Below are 27,349 nucleotides of genomic sequence, written 5' to 3' on the forward strand. Positions count from 1 at the left end.
TTTTAATATAAAACTTGTTCAACCTGAGCATCTCCTATTGGTGCTCTGACCTTTTTTTTTTAATTCCCACTTATGTCTAGATAACTGTCCAATTCCTTCATCTTCAGAAGAAAGGTAAGTGATATATTTTGAAATTAAATGAAACAGGTTGGTTTTGTGCTATTTAAAATTGCATTTACGTCTGAATTACAGAAAAGGATTTTCCATATGTATAGAGGACCATAGGTATTTGACATAATTCAATCTAACATTGATTTTATTTTATTTTTTCATTTTTTAAAAATTTAAATTAATTTAGCCAACATATAGTATATCATTAGTTTCAGATGTAGAGTTCAGTTAATCATCAGTTGCATCTAACATTGATTTTAATGGTTGCTCTGTTCCAAGCTGTGTTAATGTCTTTCGTGTACTATAAAAATTATCCTTCCAAGTAGGTAGTATTATTGCTGTTTTTACTAATGAGGAAAGTTTACTGAGGTTTAGTAACTTGCTTCCCTATCCAACCTCTCTCTCCAGTACACATGAATAAGTTGTAACACCAGTTCTGATAACTCAGTTGAAAAAAATGTCATTTAGCACCTACCTACTGTGAACCAAACAAACCCTGAGCTAGGTATTGCAAGAGTGACATTCTGTTTATACAGTCAGAATCCATCAGCATCCCGAAGATATACCAGTGCTAGGGATTAAATATGACATCACTACTCTTGTTGCTATTAATATTTTAATTGCTCATATCAAAATCTGTTCAAGAATCATTAGATATCTATTCTACAATGGACATTGTGTTTGATATTGGCATACAAACAATAAAACAGTCTCTGTTCTCTAGAAGCTTACATTCTTGTGGAGGAGATATATACATAAAGGGTGATTGCCTTGCAGTATGATAACACAGTGATAGAAGCATTAGGAAAACATTTAGGAGATACCTAAGCCAGGATAGGGTGTTGGGGATGGCTTCATGAATAAGGTTGTGCCGGAGCTGAATTTTAAAGGATGAGTGAAAATTAGTCAGAAAAAGACAGCAGGTTAGGAGGATAAGGAGGGCATTCCAGGACATGAGTAGAGGCAAGGAAATAAGAAATAGTAGGGTATATGCAATAAACTATGACTACTGTTAGGGAAGAGATATGGCTCCTATGGTGGGCAACATATTATAGTGAAAAAACACAAATTTGAATTTAAAAAAGTCTAGGTTTATGTCATAGTTCTGCCTCTTAATGACAGTATAGCCTTAGGCTTAAACTCACCGATACTCCATTTCCTTACTTTCAAAATAGCAGTTAGAAGAATTACCTCTTAGGAAATCATGAAGATTTCGCTAAAATGATGTAACAAAGCAAAAATAATTTGCCCTGGCACCAGAATTATTTTTGAGGGCAGAACCATATTTGGGAGAGCATCTTAAATTATTTTGAAGTGAAACTGCTTGAATTATTGGTGGAAGCCCAGGCATCACACTGGTCAAAGTGCATCGCATCAGAGACTGAGTGAATTCTGTCTTATGAGGTGGGAGAGAAGAGAAAGGTGGAGGGGTGGGCAGAGAGGAGGGAGGAGCAGGGGAAAAGACCTGAGGCTCGGTACTGAATGGCATTAAAGGACATCAAAGGATGAGACCACCACTCATTATCTGAAATCAGGGAGAGTCTTGCTGGCCAGGTATAGTCTCAGTGAGCAAAGCAAACTGCTCCATCAGACATTGATCCAGTTTTGGGGAATGGTTTGTTTCAGGGTTGACATCAGCCTTAGAAGTGTGTTGGGAAAGCCTGCCACCATTATATGACTTTCAAAGCTTGGAGCTGTCACTGACTGGTTGGTTTCAGAAGCATATTTCCGAAAGGGTGTTATCATAGATAAAAATGTTTAAAAACAGAATTGGTATTTATTTGTTACCATGACCTTAGGACTGTACTATGACTATATTCCATTGAGTGGCTTAACGGATTTACAACTACTTCTAGTATTTACTTGTTACCATGGCTTGTAGAACTGTCAGTCTTTTCCTAGGAGTGTGGGGATTTCTTTATTTTCCAAGGCCAGGGTGCCTGTGTGGCTCAGTGGTTAAGTGTCTGCCTTTGGCTCAGGTCATGATCTCAGGGTCCTGGGATCGAGCCCCACATTGGGCTCCCTGCTCAGCGGGAAGCCTGCTTCTCCCTCTCCCTCTGCCCCTCCTCCTGCTTCTGTGCATGAGTGTGCGCACGCGTGCTCTCTCTGTCAAATAAATAAATAAAATCTTTAAAAAAAAATAAAAAATAAATTTTCCAAGACCAGTCGAGATTGCTGGGAGAGGCCAAAGGACATTGCAAAAATGGGGAGACACAAACAATGTTTAAGTGGGTGTTACTTGTGTTGCTATAACCAACTCCCCTCCATTTCTGCCTTCAGTGCTGAGCCACTTTTATGGGTGGTTTGTATATGTGGATTTCCCCCCTTACTGAACTAAAAGAAAGGGTTGGGCTGTATGTCTGGGTCAGCTTGTTGTGGCTGAGGGGTAGTAATCAGAAACCTACAGCAAGGAGCGGTCACTCAGCAAATACTTACCGCGGGCCTGCCATGTGCCAGGCACAGTTGTATGCCCTTGAGATACATTAGTGCATAAAAACAACAGTGATTCCTGCCTTACATTTTAGTAGGAGGGACGTCTGATAATAAAAAACAATAGGATAAATAAAGAAATAATATAATATGACAGAACATGATAGGATTTATGGTAAAACAAAAGATAGAATAGGGTAAGAGGAATGAGGTGCTGAAAGCAGGGGAGGAGAGGTCGGTTGCAATATATACAGTGGGATTTGCCTAAAGCCTTGAAGGGATAGGGGAGTTAAGCAAACAGATAAGGTAGAAGAGTATTCCAGACGGCGGGAGCAACTAGAGCAAAGACCCTAAGGGGCAGTGTGCCTAGTGTTTTAGGAACAGTAAGAAGGCCAGTGTGGCTGGTGCAGGGAGTGGGGGGGTGACATAGAGGATGGGGTCCGAGAAGTAATTGGTGACCAGATCATGGTTGGGCCTCTTAGGCTATGTTAAGGACAATAATAGCTTTTACTCTAAGTAACAATGGAGAATCATTGTAGAGTTTTGCACAGGGAAGTGATATGTTCTGTCTTATATTTTTAAAGTATTATTCTGCCTGTTGTGTTGAGAGTAGACTATATTTGGTCAAGGGTCTAAGCAGATGGCAGGCTATTGCAAGTAACCCAGAGTGAGAGATAAAGGTGAATGACACCAGGGTGGTATCAGTGGAGGTGGTTGGTTTCAGGATATACTTAGAAAAGTAGAGCCAACAGGGTGTGGATGTGAGAGACAGGAGGCAAAGGTGACTCCCAGGAGTTTTGGCCTGAGCAAGTAGGAAGTGCAGCTGTCAGTCAACCTAGATGAAGAAAACTGTGGGTGGAGCGGGTTTTGATGGGGAGATCAGGAATTTTGTTTCCTATTTGTTGAATTAGGGATATTGATTTGATATCTAATAGAGGTAGTGAATAAGTAGTTTGGGAAAGATGTCTGGTAGAGGTAATAAGTTTGGGGGTTGTTGGCTTATGGACAATATTAAAAGCTACAAGAGAGGATGGGATTTCAAAGGGACTGTGAGAAGAGAAAAGGAACAAGGACTGAGCCCTGAGACACTTCAAAGAGGTCCGAAAGAAGAGGAGGAACCATCAAAGGAGACTGGGAAGGAGCTACCAGGAAGTGAGGAGGAAAACCAGGAGAATTATGATGGCCTGGAAGCTTGTCAAATGGAGAGTATGTGGAGCTGGTATACAAGATAGATATCAGACCCGTATCCCTTATAAATAGAAAAGCAAAATCCTTAACAAGATACTAGCACACCAAATCTAGCAGAATATTAAAAGGATTATACACCATGATCCAGTGGGATTGTTCCTAGGAATGCACAGCTGGTTCAACATATGAAAATTATCTAGCATTGTTTTACTATGTTTAAAAACACAGTATTGCATTGCTGAAATATCTGTCTTACATTTCGGCTTTCCTCTTTTTCCTGAAATGTGTAAAAATTAATTCTTTTTATGTATTATATTTTCACTATTTGTTCTACTTTTTTAAGTGAATAATTATATTCTTGTCCTGATGAAATTTTATCCTAATTATGTTTGGACACTGCTATAATTTATTGGGGTCACTTGATTCCCCAGAATGCTTGTATGTCCTGCCTATATCACTTAGGATATTTTAATTCTCAAGTAACAGAAAACCATAATGCAAATTGCCATACTAAGAAAATTTATGGTATTATATAATAGGAAATCCTGAGTTAGACTAGGCTGCAGAATTGGTTCATGCAGTGGCTCAACAACTTCATTAAGGCCTGTATCTCTCCCTCTGCCTTTCTCAGTGTTAGTTTTATCTTGAGGTGGGTAGAAAGGTGACCACTAGACTTTCAAAATCAGAACAGCAATGTCCAGAGGAACTAAGAGATCATTTCTTAGGAATGGGGCAACTTTTTCCACAAATCCTTAAAAATCTTTGTCTTATGCTAGGATTAGTTCATGCCCGCTCCTAACCTAGTCACTTGGAAATGAGATGATTGTTAGACTTAGCCTAATCGCTTGATGTAGAATAGATGGTGGAGAGTCCACTTCCATGATCATTATTCCAATCCAAAGTTGTGCTGAGAAGCACTACCCTAAAATGTAGGCTTTTCTCTCAATCAGAAATAAACAGCTGTTAAAATAAATTTGGATTTATTTATAGAAAACAATTGCTTATGGTATTGGACATTCTTCTGTTGTATCTAAATTTTCATAAGAATATTTTTATCCTTGTCAAAACTTTGATACAGAGAACAGAAACAAATATATTCTTTGTAAAAGGATATGATCTTTTTTTAAATATTTTATTTATTTATTTGAGAGAGATTGTAAGAGCGAGTGCATGAGTAGGGGGAGGGGTGAAGGACAGGGAGAAGCAGACTCCCCACTGAGCAGGGAGCCCGACATGGGGCTCGATCCCAGGACGCTGAGATCATGACCTGAGTCAAAGGCAGACGCTTAACCGACTGAGCCACCCAGGTGTTCCTATAAAAGGATATAATCTTAACCTACAACTTTGACTCATTGCTGTCAAAATAGACTTTGGATGGGTTTTTGAGGTAAAAAAAAAAAATCCCTCATTCTCTGAGAAATGAAAATAATTTACTTCACTTTGTCAGTGGATTGATTTATGAAATGAATGAAACTAGGTTATGAATTGTTTTGTAATGTGGATAATGACTTTTCAATTTATCTTTCTGTTGAGCTATGTTTTCATATACTATATTGGGTTTCCATAAATCTAGAGAGAGTTCTTATATGCAATATGCCCTAAGTGACAACTCATTTACATACTGTATTCTTATATTCAGAGTTGATGACTTTTCAGAAAGAACAATTACTTCATCACTTACATCTGAAGAAAATGAAGGTGACTTTGAAGATAGAGTTTCAACAGCAGATGAAGTAATATGGTCAAGTACCAGTGAAAGTAAATATCAAGTAAGTCACTTTAGTGAAAGTCATATGATATCTTCAAATGGGACTAGCTCATCTTTGTCACTGTTTCGTTCAGAAGTAAAGGAATTTTCTCCAAGCCGTGGAGGGTATCCAGAAAATGAACATGAAACAGTACAATTTTCATCCAAGAAATTATTTTCAATAATGAAAACCAACAAAAATAAAAATTTAGTATTTTCTTCTGACTTTAACTTTTCGAGAAGTTCTAGAATCACTACAGAAAGTGAAGATCTCAATGTGGCACCATGCCCTCCTGCCCACTTATTTCTTTCTAGAGACCAAGTCAGACTTCTGGAAGAAAATGTGAGAAATCAAATTGCTTTAAAATCCAAAACTACATTAGAGAGTAAAACTACTTATCTGTACTCAAGACTTCAAGAGTCCTTGATCCAGAATCAATATTCTATTAGAATGGGTATTTCTACCCAACCACAAGATTCTTTTCCAGGACAGAATGCTCCTCAGAATCAACATTTTTATGAAGCCAGATATACTAGTCAAGCCCAACAATTTGTTAACAACCAAGAATCAGTCAATAGCCAGCCTGATATCATGGCCAGATACTTTGCTCTACCTCAAGATTTGGTGAGGAAGCCATTTTCCAGCAGCATGCAAGACTCCTCCCAGACCCAAGATATGGACAGAAGCCAACATTTGGTCAATGTCTCATATTCTGTTGAGACTCAAGATTCAGTCAAGGGCCTAGAGTCTGATAAACACTTCGAACAGGCTCAGTATTCTGTTTGGCTTAAAGATTCAAACAAGATTAAATATTTAATTCGGGGGCGAAATGCTATTTTTAAGAATGCCAGATTTCTCATTTTAATGCTAAGTCCAAATTCATTTGCAGAAGGGGTGCTACAAATAAAGAGTGTAAAGCCAGGGGGCCAGAAACAAATTGCTTCATCAGAATTAAGTCAGTATTCTGTATATGGCTCAGGGCCTCTGTCACCTATCCTTAAAAGGCAGAAAAACAGGAGAAAAACATTACACAGTAAAAGTAAACTTAGTCTCAAAGTTCCATCTCAAAAGTCAAAGAAAACACCAACTCTACGGGTATTTCAAATGACAGTATGTCACACTTCAAAACCTAGCAAGTTTGGATACAAGTATAATGCTAAGAAGGAAGAATTACATCAAAGGAAAGGTATATCAGAGATGGCTTTGCATCTTACTTATGTTTCCAAGCTTATTCCTCCTTATGTGAAGAAGTATGCCAGAAAAAAACTAGTGAAAGTCACGCCAGGTGTAACAGGATGTAGACATTCTCTGTCACCAGATGCAGAGAATGTCAGTTATGTGGGGTCTATTGAGAAAAGAGGAACCTCAGGCAGTACTAAAAATAAAAAGCAGCATGGCAGAGAAAATAAAGGACAAATAACCATTTCACCAAAAATCCCACCTCAGCTAGAACAGTCTTTCATGATCAATACTTTTCAACTAAAATCACCTTGTTCTTCCTTAATAGAAATGACCTGGAAGAATAAAGAGTCTCTTAAAGACCCAATTACACAAGCAAAGGAAATTGGTATTGCAGAGTTTTGTGCCCCAAATAGTAAAAAAACATCTGACCTGCATATTCCAAAGCAGGAGTCACCTTTAAAAGAAGCTTTATCAGAACCTTGGCAAAAATTTGTCTCCTCTCCCGAAGTGGAATCAAACAGGAGATTGAAAACACAGGAAGACTTAAAAAGTACAGAGAATTCCCATCTTCCACTTTCAAGTGGAGAAAAGTTACCAGCTAGTTCACCAGAAATGCAAAAGTGCTTTCCAGATGGAAACACACAAAAGCAAAAAGATTTTCTAGAAATTGTTCTGGAGACCTCAGAGGTTAATCTGCTTATATCACTAGGAATTAAAGAGCATGAAGGCAGTGAACAATTAGCAAGTGTAAAAACTCAAGACCAGACCGAAGATGTAATTATGAAGGAAAAGAAACCACTACTAACACTTCATGTTACAGAATGTGATAACCTAAGTGGAAGTGAGGGACTGGAATGCAACACCAGAAGCAACATAAAAAATATGCAAGGTAAAAGAATATTTGCTACATTTCACAATGCCACCAACACTACCATTTCTGAACCACCTGATAGGGAAATGCATAGCGGATTAAAAGGCAAGACAGATACATCAACAACAGGGGTTAGTCATTCAGTGGTAAAGCTGGAGAAATTACCAGATGAAAAGAAAACATGGGATGTAAAATACATTGAGAAGAGATGTATATTTAAAAAGTCACAAGAACATGACAGAGAGGAAGAACAAACTTTTCAAGAAGCAGTTCCAGAGCTAACAAAAGATTTCAGCCTCAGCCTGCAACTAAAGCAGAAGCCTAAATATGTCAGGTTTGAAATAAAACAGAGCAGTTCAGGAAGCAGAAAAACTCAAAGTAAAGAGCAAGAGGTACAACCACAAACTCTTCCTATAGAAACAATTTTGGGGACTAGTCCATGCCCCCCGATGGATCCATTTCAAATTGAGGTAAAGCAAAGCAGAGACAGACCTACAGGCAGAGGAACTGCAGATCCAGAGAGTCCTCTTCCAGTGCTAGAGAACCCACGAGTTGGCGAAGTTTTAATTGAAACAACAGAATGTGGTGTCCCATTTGGTGGAAGCCCCAGAAAGATACCAGATGATCATATTACAGAAGAAAAGGCAGACCTCCAACAAGTTTTACCTGCAACTGCCCTGGGGTCTTTCATTATCTATATGCTTCCTTTATCACATTTTAAAAGGCAGCAAATTAGAAAAAAATTATCAGGAGCAAAAAGGGCACTCAGTCCCAAATCTGTAATTATGAAAGTAAAGAAGCCAACAAATTTACTGATGCCTCATATCAGAAGGCATGGTACTGCAAGTCTTAGGAAAAGATTGAGAGGCAATTTTAAAATCCTAATTAAAGAGATGCTGCAAGATAAAATTGTGGCAGATGTGCTTGTGAATGTTACTTACCCTCACATGTCTATTTTGCCTCGGATTAGAACACATGGCAGATTAAATGCAGAGAATCGCGGTCAGACCAAGCTAAAACAAGAGAAATCAGAAGATGAAAGGGAAGAAAAGTATTCAGATTCCATTAATAAAGGCAGTGACTCTGGCAACACATTAGAAGAAGTTAAATTGCAAGATGAAGTGAGAGGAGACAAAGAAGCTCCACCAGAAGCAGTCCTTCATGACAGCTGGAACCTCCAATTGGATGCCAATCCAGAGAAGGAGCTCAAAGCAGAGGAAGACATACCTCAACCAATTACATCCATGGAAACCCTTACGGAGTCTGTTTACTCTCCCATAATGGATCTATTTCATGTTGAGACTATGAAGAAAAGCCTAACAACACAAGCGGACTTAAAATGCACTGCAGATTCTGAGACACCTCTCCCAACATCAGAAAAATCATTGGCTGGAGACCCTCCAAACCAAACAAGAGAAAGTGATGTTCTAGATTATGGAAGTGATGCAAGGGAAATGGGTTACTTTTCTGCAGAAACAAGTTCTGCAGAATTACCAAAAGATTTACCAGCAACTTTTCCAGAGACTTTTAATTGCCACATGCCTATTTTAACTCATTCTAAAATGAATAAAAACAAAGTAAGATTCTCATCCACAGAAGGTTCAGTGAAGCCCAGATCTGTACATACGAAAACAATGAAGCCGTCAGTTTCACAAGTATTTAATAGCACAGGTCAGAGAAAGAAATTGGATTCCAAATATAAGGCCAAGTTGGAGAAGATCAACCAAGCTAATGGATTGGTATATGAATTTATAAATGCCCTTTACTCTCCCATGCAGAGCTTCTGTCATGCTCAGTTAAAGCAAGGGGAATTAGGGGAAGTGAGACCATGGTATGTTGATTTCTTTGACAAGAGCAGAGCATTCCATGACCGAGAGGAAAAAGTGGAAGATGGAGAGGAAGTGGAGCAAAAAACTTTGCTAGAAGCAGCTTCACAGCATACCCAGTATCTCTGGCCCGATGCCTGTCAAGGGAAGAAGGCCCACCTTGACGAACCAGACTCAGCACTGGACTGTTTAACACAGGAGCTGTCTGTTAATGAGCAAGATGCGCAGCACCAAGCATGGTTTGTACAAACTGCTTTGCAGACTGGCCACCAGAAGGGTCCTCGAGAAGCTGAGGAACTCAAGAAAACCAGCGAAACAGAAAATGACGTAACAGCCCCTATGGGTCCAAAGATTCCATCTCCCAAAGCACAGAACTCATCATCTGATACACATTTGAACACCATGACAGAGTGTGGCTTACCATATGGTGGAAACTCTGAGAAGGTACTAGATTCTTATTTTGTGGAAAACAATTCAGAATTACCAAAAGATTTGCAAGTGACATGCCTGAATTCTTTTGATTCTGTTGAGCCCTTTGTTTCTAAATCTGAAAGAAAGAAAAATACATTAGATTTAGGGAGGAAGCATATAACTGCAAGTCACAGATACAGAACTATTAGTGGGGAAAAGCCATCAGCTTCACATATGCTTAATGGTACACAGAGCAAGGGACTGCAATGCAATTTTAAAACAAAGATGAAAAATCCACAGCAAAATAAAAACAGGGTAGATGCATTTCTCAATGTCATTCAGTCCAACTTGCCTATTTTGCCCAACACCAAAATGAGTAGCGGGTTAAATGTAGAGACAGGTATGCAGAGGATAGCAAGACTTGGTCATATGCAGCCAGCACAAGAGAAATTGCTAAATGGAAGAAAAGTATGTTGCCCAGATTATATGGTGAGTACTTTAACTAACAGTGTGAGAGATGAGAAGGAGGAGGAAGGGAAACATGAAACTTTACCAGCTCCAGAGAATAGCCGAGTCTTTATATTCAATGCATATCAGGAGAATTGTGACCTTGTCAAGTCAGATGAGGAACTGAAACAACCACGAAGTATAAATATTCAGGTACAACCACGAATACATGGTACACAAGCTATTTTAGGTTCTGCTTCATGCCCCATGTTGGATCAGTTTCAATTTGGAAAGCTAGAGAGTTATGCTAGGTTTTCACCTCCAAAGTCAGGGGAAGCAAGGATGGATGAAATCATTTTTTCTACAAGAGAGTATGGTGTCCCATCTGATGCAAATCATCAAAAAGAACAGGCTGGTGGTATTGAAAAGAAAGACACAGTGACTTTTGATTTCTGCATACCTGCTTTATCTACATTCAAAAGGAAGAAACATTTAAAAAAATATTCAGACACAAAAACTTTAGTGAATCTCAAATGTGGAATTTTAAAAGCAAAGAAACCATCGGTTTCATACATATTGAGTATTAAAGGTGGTGCTAGCCCAAACCATAGAAAAGAATTGGGATATAACTCTACAACCAAATTGGAAAAGATGGATCAAGGTGAAAAAATGGCAGCTAAAATGTATTCTCTCATGAGCATTACACCTGATATTAATAGGTATAGCAAGAAAGAAAGAGAAAAAGGTATGTTAGGAGAAAGAAGTCTCAGTTCTAAACAAGTAAAGCAAGCATTATTACCACATCAAGAGAATATTACTTCAGATGACACTAAAGAGAACAGTCTTCAAGATGCAGAGGAAGAAAGAAGTGAACAGGAGACATTAAAAGTAATTCCACAGCACAGCCAACACTTCAAATTCTGTTCAGGCCAAAGGGAAGAGCTTGACCTTCATCAGTCAGAAAACCAAGGAAGAGGGAACATTCTCTTTGTTACTGAACAAGACATCTCACAACAAATGCAGCGTACAGATTCAATGCGGGGAGAGAAGCCAAAGAAAAGCTACCAGACACAAAATGGTGCAATATATACAGCAAGTTCAAAGCTTCCTCTTCTAAAGTCAAAGAAATCACTAATTGGTCAAGTTTTAATGGATACAATGAAAGGTGGTGTCCTAAGTGTTGGGAGCCATATGGGGGAATTGTACAGTCATGATAAAGAGGAAAATGCAGAGTTTAAAAAAGATCTACAAGCAACTGTCCTGGAGTCTTCGGATGTCTCCACACCTGATCTATCTGAATCTAAAAGGCAGAGAAAGACATTTACAAGTAGAGCCTTAAAAAATAAAATGAGTCCCAAATGTGTAATTATGAAGGCAAGGAAGACACCAACTTCACCAACATTTAAAATCTCAGGGAATGGTTATTTAAAAAACCTACATCCAAAGACCCTGAAATCACAGATTATTGACTTGTTAATTCATATAAAATGCTCTGGGGTATTGGAAGATCTTATTGCAGAGAGAAAGGAAGGATTAGCACAAGAATTACCAGCAACAATTCTGGAGTCCTTGGATTTATCCACACTTGCTTTACCTGCGTTGAAAAGAAAGAGAAACAATTTAAAGTATATAGACAAGAGAAATAAAATGAGTCTCGAATGGGTAACTTCGAAGGCAAAGAAGGCAGCGATTTCCCAGACACTTACTATCACAAAACATGGCACACCAAGCCAAAGACAATTCAAATGCAACTTCAAAATCATGATGAAACCAGGGAAACCCACGGCGGACATGACCCTAAATGCCATCTCCTCTCCTGTTCCTGCTTTACTTGACATGAAAATGCGTAACAGAATAAAAGCAGAGTCAGATGTGTCATGGAAAATGAGATTCAGTCACGAACTGCAACAGCAAGAGCAATCACCAGATGGAGAGAGAGCCTGCTGTGCTGATTCCAGTGACAGGAGGGGCCCTGCCTCCAAAGACATGAAGGAAGTCAAAGACCAACGTGAAGAAGGAGCCCCGCGGAATTCTCGACACTCCAGTTTCATTGCTGGTAAAATGAAGGAGCCTCACTTTGTGAAGTCAGAACTAGAACTGAAGAATTCAGCAAAGAAAAAAAGCCCAGAACCACTTAACACAGCCCCGGAGCTGCAGCAACAAACACTTTTCACACGAAGTGAATTACAGTGTGTTTCTTGCTCTATTTTGAATTCACTTGCCCTTGAGAAGCAACCAAAAAGAACAAAAACACAAAAGGCCTTAAAATATGCAAAGAGTCCAAAGATTTTATCTCCAATGCTAGAGAAATCAATTCCTGAATCTTTATTTGTTACAACACAGAGTGACATCCCGTCTGAAAGAGGCCCTAGGAAGGAACTTGCTAGATCTACTCCAGAGGGAAAGACAAGGTTGCAAAAGGATTTACAAGTGAGAAGCCTAAAGTGCTTTGATTTCTCCACGCCAGCTTTATCTGAATTTGAAGGTTGGAGAAATTCAGCACAAATCTCCAAGTCTAGAAATGGGAAAACACAGATGGCATCAATTTTAAAGACAATCAACATCACTAAGTCTGATGCTCTTAGCCATGGAAAGGAACAGGACTTCATCTTGGAAAACATGGCCAAAGAAATATCTCAAAGTATGTCAGGTATATTTGTGAATACCTTCCCTTCACCTATACCCGTTTCACCTGCCATCAAAACGCATAAAAAAGTAAATGCAAAGAGAGACCCATTAAGAAATAAAAGCAATATTATACAGCCAGAACAACATGAAGGGGAAAGACTGTGTCCCTATTCTTCTAATAAATGGAGCAACTCAAGCAGCACATTAGAATCAAGATTGCAAAATGAAAAAGAAAGAGAGGGCAACAGAGTTTTATTTGAAGCAGGTCTCCAATTCCTGTATAATATAGGAAGGAGAAAAGATCAAAATATGCTTATTACAGAGCAGGATGTGCAGCGACAAACACTGGTTTCAGAAAATAAATTGGAATCTACTTGTTCTCCTCTGATTCCATTTCAAACTGAAGAGCTGAGCAAGAATATCCCATCACAAAAAGACATGCCACATGGAATAGGTCAAAAGATTCCATGTCCAAAATCAGGGAAAGCAGTGTTTGACTACTTTTCAACTGATGAAACAGAGTGTAGTACTATATCTGATGGGAGCCCTGCAAGGAAGCTAGATGTTCACATTGCAGTTTCCCTACAACCTGAAGAAGAAGAGGAAGACATAAAAACTCAAAAAGTAATGAAACACAGAGTTGATCAAAATATCTTACCTACCAAATCAGGGAACTCAGTACTTGTAGATCCAGGTGATAAACGCTCTAGAAGGAAAATGGGTGCCAAGAAATCTAGAGTGTTGCAAAGAGATTTACTAACAATGTCCACAATATCTGTTTCATTTGACTCTGAAAGTCAGGAGAAGATACTAAAATTTTCAGGAAGGAAAAATCTTAGGGGTCCCAATTGTGTAACCATGAAGTCAAAGAAGAAGGCTCTTTATTCACAGATGCTTAATATCACTCAACATGATAATCTCTACTGTAGAAAGGAACAGGACTACAACTTAAAATCTACAATAAATGACATGCAACAAAATAAAAGTATAGCGAATGCATTATTGTCTCCCACGCCTGTTTCAACTGATAACAAAATAGATATTGAAATGCATAGTACATCAGAAGCAGAGATGGATCAACCAAGAGTAAAACTATATAGCCGTACCTCTGCAGAGCTAGGGAAATCACCATGTGATGGGGAAGTGTGGAAGGCCAATTCAACTGATCCACAAAACAGATCCAGCAACACAATGAAAATGAATGTGCAACATGAAAGGGAAGAGGAAAATATCAAAAAAATGTTATTGGAATCAGTCCCACACTATAACCAACACTTCAGTTTCAGTGCCCGTCATATGAAAAATTTTGGTTCTTACCAATCAGAGTCTGAACTGAGTGATTTAGAAGTCAGAAGCACTTGGAATTTGTCTTGTGCAGCACAAAAAATGAGGCAAGAAAAATGCTTTAGAGAAACTATTTTGGAGCCTGTTTCTAGACACGTGATGAATTTTCTTCAAGTTGAAACAGAGAAAAAAAGTCTTCATACTCAAGAAAGAATTAAATGTATGGGAGGACTAAAGACTCCATTTCCAAAAGCAAGGAAATCAGAGACTAGTTCAATACAAGGTGGCGTTCTCTGGGGTGGAAATCCTAGGAGAAAATGGGATAGTTACATTTTTGAGAAAAAGGCATGGAATCAAAATGACTTAGTAAGAATAGTCTTAAAATCTTCAGGTTACACAAAAAGCCAGAGCTACACATTAGAGTTTGTAGGCAAGAAAAGTATAATAAATCCCAAGCATGTAACTTTGAAGGCAAAGAAACGATCAGTTTCACAGTTGCTTAATATCACAGGATGCATTACAGGAAGCCATAGAAAGATGAAGGGGTGCAAATTTCAGTACAAGATGAAAACGAGGCAGTGGTTTGAAGGTGTGGGCGAGGCATCACTCCTTGCTGCTGAGGGAACTAAGATTCCACCACCCAAGTTAGTGACTGATGAACGCTCCCTCGATGCAACAGCAAGGGGCACGCTATATAACAGAACACTTCACAGAAATCTGCATGGTCATATTACAGAGGAAAAGGCAGAGTTATGGGAGAATTCAGCCACAACTTTCCTGGAGCCTGTAGATCTCTTTACACCAATTTTACCTGACTCTGAAAGCCAGATAAACACAGTACGGTTATTAGAAGAGAAAATCACATTGAATCCCAGATGTTTAACTCTGAAGGAAAAGGAGCCAGCAATTTCACAAATACTTAAAATCAGAGGGCGGTTTACCACAAAACACAGGAAAAAACTTGGATCCAATTTAAAAACCAAAATGCAACAGATGAGTCAAGGTAAAAATGTGGCTGATACATTTCCAAATACCATTTACTTCACACCAGATACCTATGACATTGAAAGACAAAGCAGATTCAAAATAGGGATGGACAGAGTATCAAGGTTTAGTCATGTACAACCAACACAAATGCAGTTGCCAGTTGAAGGGCTAGTGATTTCACAACCATTTAATATCACTGGTCATGCTGCTTTAAGCATTAATGAGCAACAGGGAAAGAAGATAGACAGAAAGAGAGAGAAAACTGTATTAAATGTGGACCTAAAATTTGTATATGATTCTATGCCTATTTTATCACACCTAAAAATGGAGCCATCACCTAGTACCTGGGATATCTATGAAGAATCTTCTGGAAAGAGAAATGCCCTAAACAAAGCAAATGCTAGTTCTGCTTATGCCTACATACCTATGTATCCTAAAATCATAAAACATAAAGCTAAGGCAAAAACAGCAGGTGTGAAAAACACTATGCATATCAGACGGATGAAATTGAAGGCAAAGAAACCACCTGTCTCCCAGCTGTTTAATACTATAGGATGTGGAACCAGAAGAAACAAAAAAGAACTGAGATGTGACATTAAGAAACAGAAGGAGTTCCAGCAAGATAAAACCATAGCAGATTTATTTCTGAACACTGTTTGTGATTCTGGATCTCTTTCATCTCAAATTAAACAATTTACAGTAGAAAGGGAGAAATCCAGGCCAAGAAAGCCCATAAACGTTCCTCCACAGCTAGAGCTGGAGAAGTCACTAAACAAAAGAAAAATGTCATCTTCAGAGTCCACTGATATAAAGAGTGCTATCTTAAGAAATATCAGAACACTGAAACAATGCATTAGAGAGCAAAAAGAAAAGCGCCAAATTGTTTTACTAGACATTCTCCCACAATGTAGAGATCAGTTAGTGATTAGCCAACATGTGAAGAAGGAGCTTGACCATGTGAAAATAGGAGTAGCTTTGAAAAGAGAAGTATACCCTGGTCTAGCTTCCCAGAAGAGGGAAATCAATTACACTAGGTTCAACATCCCAAGAATCAGAACTCATACAGAATGTGAATTCCTTGTTCCTCCAAGAGTAAAGCACAAAGATGCAGACGTCATCAAACATTCAGTTTCAATTCCATGGGGGAGAGGAGTATCCAAGAAAACCAATATTTCATTAAATTCAAAAGGACAGAATATATTTCTTACAGAGTTGGATGCTTCTCAACAAAAGACTCACAAGGAGCAAGAATTTCAGAAACAAGGAAGTATTTCACTGACAATTCGGGGGTCTTTTGCCTACCCCATTATGGAACCTCCTCATTTGAAGAACACAGGAAAGGTAGCTGAGGAAGATATATACACTAACAAAAGGAATATTTCACATTTATTGAGAAGAGAAGATATAAAAGAAACCGATATCTCACAAGGTTCAAAAGGACAGAAGTTTCTTTGTACCAATCTGGTGGGCCAGCAAACTATGTCTGCAGCGCAGAAAGGAGAGGTGAAACCAGCTGGTGTTCCTGAAAGTATTGTGGATTCTGTGTCCTGCCCAAATAAAGAGCCTCTTCAGGTAACACAGGCAGTAAATACAAAGAAGGAAGATGTAAGCACTTCTCTAAGTTTACATGTAAATCCAGGGAGAAAAGAGCGATCAAAGTTAACGGATATTCCATTAAGATTAAATGGACAGAAAATGACTTCTGAAAAACTGGGGGTGAAGCAACTACATAGTTCTAACCAGAATAAAGAAAATATTCTGGAATCCATTTCTTCTTGCATGTTGGGTCAACTCTATAATGAAAAGCTAAAGAAAAAAGTCTCAGCAAAAGGAGTGAGTTCAAAAGTTTTGAGTTCAGTAGTAGACAAAGCATTGAATGAAGCAGATACTCCAGTAGATCAACCTTCTCTTAGCTTGCAGAATAGAAGAAGACAAGAACATCAAAAAGAAAGTACATGCAAGGTTCTCCCAAAATCTGTTTCTCATTCCTCAATGGATGTACTTCAGATTAAGTTGCCATGTGTAAAAAAAACATTAAAGGCTCCAATGTACCACACTGCAAATACAGAAGGAATTGGCTTGCTTGTTGAGGGAAAAGAAGAAGAGCATCCAGAATGTATACACTATATTTCTCCAAAGTCTGCATCTCACTCTTTGAGGGATGTATTACAGAGTAAGATACCATGTGAAAAGAAGGCATCAGAAGAAGTAGTTAGCACTGTGGATTACATTCCAAGTACAGAAAAAATTAGCTCGCTCGTTACAGGAAAAGAGAGCAAGGTGCACACAGGTAAAGGTCAATCAGGTATGAAACTGACAAGCTTGTGTACTTCCTTACCATCTCTATCACATACTAATGTGAATTCAAGAATAAAAGTAGGGCAAGATAAGTCAGGAATACCAAGGAGCTGCCTTCCACCACTAAAGCTCCAGGTATCACCAAATGTCAGGAAAACTTCATTTGCAGAGTCAATTAATAGAGGTAGTTTAAGCAATGTAAGAGAATCAAAACATTTGCCACAGGGAAAAAAAGAAGATGGAGTATATGTGAAAGACATAAGGGGCCTCAAATGTGTCACTTTTAAAGGAAAGAAAACACCTTTTGAACACACACTGCATGGAAAAGAACCACAGTGGAACAACAAAGAACAAGAGGAAATGATGCAGAAAGATAAAAGTAATCTAGACATAGTTCAGAGTAAACGCCATGCTTCCATTCCTTCTTCACCTCATGTGGAGTGGGATCCTGGAATAAAAGAGGTGCTCATGCGAGGAATCACAGGATTTTGTCTCCCATCACTGACGCTCCAGGAATTATCAGATACAATGGGAATATGTGAGGAGCCAGCTGATGATATTTTAAGCAGTATTAAAAAGGCAAAATATATGCCACAGAAAGATGGAGTGGAAATGGCTTTGGAAGAAATCAGGCATCCCAAAAGAATAGCTTTGAAGGCAAAACGGACTCCAATTGCACACGAATTACAGTTGAACATCAAAGAAAAAGAGAAAAAGATGCAGGAAGATAAAGATAAACCAGTTGGGATTCGGAGCAAATCTTGTGTTTCCATCTCTTTTCCACCTTACTCAGAAGTGGACACAAGAATAAAAGGGGAAGAAGCCTTGCTAATAAAAACAAGACCATCTTTCCTACAAACAGAACTCCAGGAGTCATCAGATAGAGGAAAAATAGCATACAAACAGTCTATTCATGATGATACCTCAAACAGTGTAAAAGAATCCAAGGAACATTATATAATGCAGGAAGAAGAGGAGAAAGTAAAAATGGTAAAAGTCATACTTTTGAGGAAAAAGAGATCACCAATTTTACAGGAAATCCAGCTGGACATCAAAGAGCAAGAGGAGAAGACACAAAAAATTAAAGGTGAGCCAAATGTCCTTGTGACCAATACTAGCACTTGCATACCTGCTCCTTCTCATTTACAGTTGGATACAAGAATAAAAAAAGCAGACTATGTAACTGAAGTAACAAGATTCTCTCTTCCAGAACTATCACAGCAGAAATCATCAGATGCAGTGAAAAAAGCAAATAAGTCCACTGATGGTGATATCACAAGTGATGTACAAGAAGCAAAAGAACATACACCACAGAAGGAAGAGACTAATGTAGAGAAATCAGCCAAGAGAGACATGATGCATCCAAAAGATAAAGATTTGAAAAGAAAGAAAGCACTATTACAGGACATACCATTGAATCTTAAAGAGCAGGTGAAAGAGGATCCAGAAGGTGAAGAGCAGGGGAAAGTGGATAGAGGAGGTAAAGGTGAACAAGAAGTAGTTCTGCCCACAAATTGGGCTTCTGAATCTTTAACTCACCATGAATTGAACACAAGAATAGGAGAGGAAGACAGGCAAGAAATAACAGGATCCGCTGTTTCACAACTACAGCTACAGAAATCATCTGATGCAGGGAAAATAGTGTATACAAAGTCAGCTGGAGATGATATTTCAAATGATGTAAGAGTAGTACAAGAGTATGAGCCACAGGAAGGGGAAGATAGAAGAAAAATAGTAAATATAAAATATATAATGTATCCCAAAGGCACAACTTCCAAGGCAAAGGTATTACCACTTCCACATGTACTCTGTATCTCTGGGGGTTGTGATGTCCAAATTAGAGAAGTACAGACAAGCATAAAAGAAAAATTAAGATACATACAAGAAAGAAGCGAGCTAGGTAAGGTTCTGACAAGACCTTTTCTGCCTCAGTTTAAATTAAACAAAAGTATAGAAGGCAAGGAGGAGAAACAAGTATCCAGACCGTTTCTTCTACCCTCATGGCCAAGGGAATCATCAAATGCAGAGAAATTAAAACGTACAGTACTACCTTTGAATGATATTTCAAATGATTCCAAAAGAACAAAATACATGACACAGAGAGAAGAGGATAAAGCGAATACTTTTGAGAAAGACATAATGCATTCTATGTATATAGCTTTGAGGGCAAAGAAATTACCCCTTTCCCTTATACTCAAAACAAAGAAACTGCAAGTGAACATCAAAGAACAAGTGAAAGTGGGACAAGAAGATGACAAGGAAACCGTTGTGCTTCTGCGCAAAATTCATCCTTTTCTCATTTCCTCAACTCATCTTAAGTGGAACACAATAAAAGACAAGGAAGGTGAGCCAGGAATAATAAGAAATGATGCGCCACATCTTGAGCTCCAAGAATCATTGCCCTCAGGGCAAATAGCATCTACAGATTCACCTGATAGCCATGTGAAGAAAGGAGACCCACGCCCACGACAGGCAGAAAGGAACGGAGTACAAACAGGAGCCATGAATGGCTCAGTGCAGCCCCAGGGCACAGATTTTAAGGCAAAGACATCACCACCTTCTCATACATTCAGTGTCACTGAACACGGTGCTTTGAACCAGAGAAAGGAACCACAGTGGCATATGAAGGAGAAAGTAGAACAGGGGCAGCAAAGAACAGGAGATCCTGATGTGGCTCTGACAAAAACTTCTCCTTCCACACCTTCTCCATCTTACCACAGATTGGACACAAGAACTAAAGTAGACAAAGATTTGCTTGCAGTTACAGGATTCTCTCCTTCACAATTGCTGTGCTCCAAGTCATCAGGTGCAGGAAAAATCAGATATGCAGATTCCAATGAAAGTATTAGGTCATGTAATGTAATAATAAAAGCTTATCAAAGTATGCCATATACAGAGGTAAAGGACAGAGTAAAAATAAAAGGTGGGAAAGATCGAAGATTCCCCCAAATAATCACCTCGACAGCAGAGACATCCCCACTTCCATATCTACCCAGTAGAAAGAGGCTACCTTTGAATATTAAAGAGCAAGGAAAAGAAGTGCCAGAAGGCAAAAGTGAACCAGAAATGGTTCTGAAGGAAACCTATGCCGCCTTACCTTCTCCATCTTACCTGAAATGGGACACAAAGATGAATGAAAAGGAAGACACACTAAGAATAACACAATCCTATTTTCCACCACCAAAGATTCAGGATCCATCCAGTTCAGGCAAAAAGCCATATACTAAGTCATTTGATGGTTGTGTGTTAAAAGAGAAGGATAGACTCAAAACAGATCTTGAAAACAAAATGGTCCCAATACCTATGGCTCTGAAGGCAAAGAAATTACCACTTTCACGTATACTCGATACCAAAAAGTTGCAGTGGAAAATTAAAGAGCAAGAGGGAAAGGTGCAGACAGATGAAAATGACCTAGCTACTCATCTGGAAAACATTTGTACTCCTTTACTTACTCTACCATATCTTAAATTTGGTTCAGGAGGAGAGGGGTACATGAAAAGAATTACAGACCTGCCTCTCCTGCACCTACAGTCCGAGGAATCACCAGATGCAGTGAAAACAACATACGCAGAAACAACTGATGGAGAACTTTCAAATGATGTAAAAAAATTAAAAGAACACACATTACTGAAAGAAGTGAGGGACAGAGAGAAAAAGGTGGATATGAATAGTATGGTGGATCCCAATGATAGGTATTTAAAAGCAAAGAAATCACCTAATTTACTTAGATACAATCTAAGTGCCCTTCGGTGGAAAACTAAAAAGCAAGAGGGAACAGCTCAGGAAGGTCAGCGTGAGCCAGGGGGTGCAGTGCTGACTAAGACTTGGACTTGCAGATCTCCCCTACTTCACTTTGACACAAATACCAGAGTTGAAGAAAAGAGAATACCAATATTAACGAGATCCTCTTTTCCCACAGTCAGCTCCCAGGAATCATCAGATTCTGAGGACATGGAATGTATAGAGCCCATTACCAGTGATATTTTAATCAGTCCACAAAAAGGAAAATATCATATGCCCCAGAACAAGGAAAAGGCTGGAGTAGAAATAGTAAACCTCATGTTTCCCAAACATCAAGAAAAGAAGATGCAGGAAAGTGAAGATGAACCAAGTGTGGTTGTGGCCACCTCTTCCTCTCCATTACCATCTTTCCCTCACCTGCAGTTGGATAAAGAAACACAGGTAGGTGATGAAATGCTAGGACCTGCAAGGTCTGTTGTGCAGCGAGAATCAAATGCCGGGGAAGTAGTACATACAGAAGCAATCCATGGTGATGTCATAAAAGACAGTCAAAACAAGAAACAACTCGTGCCTCAGGAAGAGGAGCAGGACAGAAAAAAAACAATAGATATGAGAAATATGACACACACCACAGATATAAGTTTGAAGTCCAGGAAATCACCTCCTTTACTTATGCTCCATAGAACAGAATTGCATCTGAACATTGGAGGGCAAGAACAAAAGAAACATGAATGTCCAGGTAAACCACCTGGTACAGTGCTAAGAAAAATTTATGTTTCCAAACCTCCAGCTGAACTTACATTGGATAAAGGTATACAAGTAGATGAAGAAAGGCTTAGAATTAAAAGATTCTCTCTAATTCCACAAATGCTTTCAGCAGTATCAGATACAAAGATGAGAGCAGATACAGGGGCAATTTGTGATATAAGAGAAAGAAAACAACATATGTCACAGAAAGAAAAAAAGCACGAAGTGAAAACAGTAGATATGAGGATCAGGATGCATCACAAAGAGGCCAGGATTTCATCAATTTCACATATCTTTAACACAAAGGAATTTGTGTTGAATATTAAAGAGCTAAAGGAAAACGTATACAAAGGTAAAGATGAGCTACCCGTGCTTCTGACAAGGACTTTTTTTTCTGTCCCATCAGCACCTTCCCTTTATCTAGACTCTGGGAGCAAAGTAGACAAAGATGTGCCAGGACTTACAGGATCCTCTCCTCCACAGCAAAATCTCCAGGAATCATCAGATACCCAGAAAACAGCAATTAGAGAGGTAGTTGCTGGTGATGGTGAGATCGTTAAAAAAGTGGGACACTCTGTGCACCAAGAAGAAGCAGTGCAACAGTGGACCTCAAACTTCATGATCAGTGTACAGCGAAGGAATGAACCTCCACGAGTCAAATCTGAAGGAGATCTGAGTCAGTTAGTTTTAAATTCACAGCATGAGAACATTTATTTAACAGGATTTGGTACCATAAGTGGGAAGAGGCTGGAGTATTTCTTTACAGGACAAGAGGTTCAGCCAGAAAAATACAAAACAGAAACTTTCACTACATTTCTTTCCTACCCCACCATGGAGCCCACTAAAATTGGAAATCTGAAGAAACAAACTGAAATAATGGATAACTTAAACCATAAAATAAGCCCTAAGGTTTTAGTTACACCACCAAGGAAAATATCCAAGGAAATATATATCACATTTGGTGCCCCCGTAAGTGCAAAAGGATTTTCTGTTTCAGAGCAAGATGCCCACCAACAAAAAACTTTATCAAAAGCATCTCCAGGATCTGCAGATTCATATAAATTTGATAAGCCAGAGAATGATGTACATAATAACGATAAAGTGAGCAAAATGCTCTCTCCCAAAGTGATGGCCCCACAGACAGAGGGATCACTTGAGAAAATGAATATCGCAGAGTCAGATACCTCCCCAATTATAGAGGAACAAGAGATTGTTGTGAAAAAGCAAGTGGTGCTACAATCTGAAAGTGGACATAAGACCTGGCTGGACTCCAGCTTTTCTCTTAAGTTCCCACTTCAAAATGGAAGGCAGAAGACGCCATTGGAAACAGATGTACACAAGCAAACTATAGTGTACCCCAGAATACAAATACTACCAGGAATACACATGGATATTACAGTGTTTGATACCATAGGAGGGAAAAAAGAGCAGGGATTGCCAGTTCCACAACAAGAGGAATATATTCTAGAATCACTTCAGAAGTCTCTTTCTTCCCACTGGACTTTTCCACTTCAATCTGGAGATCTGGAGCGAAAAAATAAAATGGACACAAGCACTACTATAAATCTGGAGCAAAAAACATTAGAAATGGAAGAAGGGGAGTTAAAAATAGACACAAACATAGCTATCCGTCTGGCAGCAGACAAAACAGAAATGCACAAACACACCATGGTCAATCTGGAGGAGAACAAGAAAAGGGACACAAGCAATACCGTAAACCTGAACATTCCATCTCTAAAGGCACAAATACCTCAAATTAACACTCAGCTGATAACTCATAGAGCAAACAGCTGCCCAATCAAGCAAAAACATAAAAAGGAACTAGAAGTCTCTGGTGCAAAACAAAATATTCAGCCACAGAAATTGTTTCAAAAACATGTTCTGGATTCATTTTATGCCTATATTCCTCTTTCTCTCAAATTTAAAGGCTGGAAAGGCAGGTTAACAGTAGCAGATTTGAAAAGAGAATTGAGCCCCAAATATTTAACCATGAAAATCCCAAATCATCCAGTTTCACAGATTCTTAACAACATGGGACGTGGCACTCCAAGCAATAGAAAGAAATTAGAGTATGACTTGAAGAAACCAAAGAAAACAGTTTTGCGGAGTGAAGATGCCTCAGGAATATTTGTCAGAAGTCTTTCTATTTCCACGGTGAGTTCATCTCAGATAGAAGAGATAGTAGACTCTGAGACAAACCGAGGAAGAGAAAAGATACTCTGTCCTTCTGAATTCCAGCAGAAATCACCACACACTCGGGGGAATAGCTTGAGCACTGTAAAAGAAAGGGACCAGAATTTTACAGACAGAGCTCCACAGGATTCCCAGCCCTCTGTGGTAGAGGAGCAACAAATGCAAAAACTCCCCAGTGTCAAATCAGAAGCAAACCTCGGCAGTGAAACAAAGGAAAAAAATTCAATTCCACAAACCAAAGAAGAAAGGGTTGTTCCAGGGCACGACAGCTCAAGGATCATAAAAGAATCTGACTTGCGTATGACTGAAGAAGAAGAAAAGGCACCAAAACCCCTTCTGACACCCGCAGAGGGTCCACTCATGTCTGACGAGCCAAAGGACAATGTGGAAGCCCCCATGGAAAGTACCCTCAGTATGAGTATTTCCCCTCCAGGACTAGAAGAACCACAACATGGGACTCAGCTATTCAATACCATGGAGTGTATCTCACCCCCTCGGTGGGGGGATCAGAGCGAACCCATCCAGGCTACAACCACACAAAACGTCCAGCAACAAAAACCTTTTCCAGGAACTGGGCCTATACCATCCCAAGTTAAAAGTAATGAAACAAAAGTAGTGGCAGATAGTACAAGTGCAGAAAGTTTACTTCCTCTTTTTGAAGCAATTAAAAATATCTTTGAATCCCAGATAAAAAATATGATCTATGACAACATTTGTGAGGATATACTGAAAAAAGTAAAAGCCCCAAAACCTGATGATTGGAAGTTACCACCACGTGCAGGGAGCCCAGATACAACGTGCACAACAGTACCTCCCGAAGTGCAGCCAAAACCCATTTTGGAACGTTTTACTCCCAAAGAAAACAACAAGCTCACTAATCATTTTGAGTCAAAAGCGTTTGAAATAAAACTGAATCTGATACCAGAGATGGCAAAACAATCCTTCCAAAAGTTCAACTTTTATCTAAATCAGTCTTTTTCAGAAGATAACAGTTGGAGGCTATATCCGAGACATAAAAAAAAGTGCTTTTTGTCTCTAGAAGGGATTGATACTGTAGAACTTCACTTAAAACAGAAATGCGCCCAGGATTCACCGCCTGTCAGCTGTATGAAGACACTGATTGTCAGTGTTTCAAGTGACAGCGAAGAGATCACTACAAAGTTAAGGAGTATTAGTAAGCTAGAAAGTGGAGTGTCTTCAGTGACTTCAGCTAAGCAGATGCCATGGCCTCATATTCTTCAAAACTACTCAGTAGAAGAAAAAGACAAACTGCTCATACACTTTTCTATGAAAACATTGGAGATTCACATGAAAGCCTTTCCCAGAATTGTAAGAGAATCTTATGCAGTGGGCAGTCCTCAGAATATAAGGAAGCCTTTATCTAAATGTATTCATTCTGGTTTCAAAGTACCAAAACGAAAAAATAGAATTTTGTTACTTTTTGAGGAAGAATCTCTTCATCAAATAGATCTTGATTTACAATACAAATACCTTCATTTTCTCCTGGGGCTTCCAGTCGGAAGTGTATTCCCTAAACCAACTGCACTTCCCAAACATATTCTTAAGTTAAACACAGTTGCAATATGTGAAAATATAGATAACAGGGGAGAAAGTGGTGGTGGTCTTTGCATTGACATGGAACTGTTAGAACAGCACATCTCTTTCAAAAATCAAAGTCCTCATGAAAACTCATCGTTGAGAAAATTCCGGGAGCCAACCCTTGTGTGTGCTTCCGACCCCAATCAACAAGGCCCAGTGCAGAAAGATACTACAGCTCTTTCAGAGTTAAAATCTCACACGACTCTGGAAAAAGATAAACAATGTCATGTATGGTTTCAAGAAACAGATATATGCAAATCTTTTGATTCAAAGACTCAGGAAAGCACTCCCAGTTTAGTTGATTCCCATTCAACTCAGATTTCTGAAGATTTTACCGAGAGTCAGACAAATATTGAGAGTTCAGCCAACTTGGAGGAATGCTCAGCTCTTGAAGCACATGAGAGTGAAGAATGTATGTTTTTGGAAGCCAACCCTTATTTAAGTCAGGAATCACAAAACATTCTATTTGAATTACAAAAAGGCATTCCTTTGGAAAATCTCTACAAGATGAAAAAAAGCAAAACTAATTTGAAACCATTGTACAGGGAAGATTCAGGTTCCCAACGTATTAGAGGCTGTAGAAAACATTCCTCAATTGTCACACCTTCCTATGAATCCCACAAAAGCAGGAAATATAGGTCATCCTCTAAAATGCCATCTCCTGACTGGTTGTGCCACGATTCATTAAATGCTGTGGAAGTTCTGTCTAGATCATCTTCCATTCCATTCAGTGAAGAGAAGTCTTCGTGGACTGCAAGGTGCAGAACCAACCATTCTTTAGCTCCCTTAACAGAATCAAACATCAAATTACATCTTGCAAAAGGCCAAGGCAAACCTCACAGGCATCTGGAAAGCAAAGAAGGAAAGAAGGCCAAATCTGATTTATTTAGAAAGAACAACATTCATTGGGACTGTGATTACAGTTATACATGCACTAAAGAGAAATGCACAAGAAAGAAGAAAGTCCGTAATTGTGAGTCACAAAGATCAAATTACTTCTCAAGCAAACCTAAGTTACCATCAAAGCTTCATCAAGAGGATATCAACTTTCATTCTGAAAGAAAACAAAACCAGCCATTTTTTTATGCCTGTATACCAGCAGATTCACTGGAAATTATGCCCCAAACCATTCGCTGGACTATTCCCCCAAGAACTTTAAGGAAGACAAACTTCAGAGTTCCTCTGGTGGCAAAGATTTCAAGTTCTTTCAATATATGGACTTCATCCAAAAAGTTTTTGGAGTCCCTCTTGGAGTCCTTCAGTCCAGTTCATCCAAATAGATACTAGCATACCTAGATTCCTCTGAAGTGGAAAGCTGATTGCTATTGTGTTATTCTGTGAAAAATAAAATCAGATAAAGTCAAATGGTTTCCTCATGAACTGTTTTCTAAACTGATATATTTTATTTCTGCAGTAGATTTGCACAATTGTTCTGGGAGGATAGGATGGAAGAGCAGATGACTTTGGGCTTGATCCCACCATGCAGTGGGATCTCCTTTTAGTTTAAGCTGCCTCCTCATAATCCCACAGGAGATGAGCAGAGACGTGGAAGCCTTCTTTCCATCCCACACAATGACTGAGGGTGAGTCTGAAGAAATGGAGCCTATCAATGAGATTGGGAGAGAAAGACCAGGAAGTTGGGACGGCGTAGAAACTAA

The 27,349-nt window shown here is 39.0% G+C and overlaps 1 protein-coding gene across 1 annotated transcript; it reads left to right on the top strand.

Annotated features, from left to right (window-relative positions):
* The first annotated feature begins 5,008 nt into the window (after positions 1 to 5,008).
* CCDC168 (coiled-coil domain containing 168) lies at positions 5,009 to 27,047 on the top strand. Its single transcript, XM_032402659.1, has one exon. It carries the CDS (start codon positions 5,265 to 5,267, stop codon positions 26,976 to 26,978), a length of 21,714 nt encoding a protein of 7,237 aa, XP_032258550.1. The 5' UTR covers positions 5,009 to 5,264; the 3' UTR covers positions 26,979 to 27,047.
* Positions 27,048 to 27,349: the final 302 nt, after the last annotated feature.

The sequence above is a fragment of the Phoca vitulina genome, unplaced genomic scaffold (genome assembly GCF_004348235.1).
Source record: "Phoca vitulina isolate PV1807 unplaced genomic scaffold, GSC_HSeal_1.0 scaffold5, whole genome shotgun sequence".
In the NCBI taxonomy this organism is placed as follows: domain Eukaryota; kingdom Metazoa; phylum Chordata; class Mammalia; order Carnivora; family Phocidae; genus Phoca; species Phoca vitulina.

Coding starts and splice junctions, on each gene's coding strand:
- CCDC168 (XM_032402659.1), top strand. CDS start 5,265: ATGTTTTCATATACTATATTGGGTTTCCATAAATCTAGAGAGAGTTCT.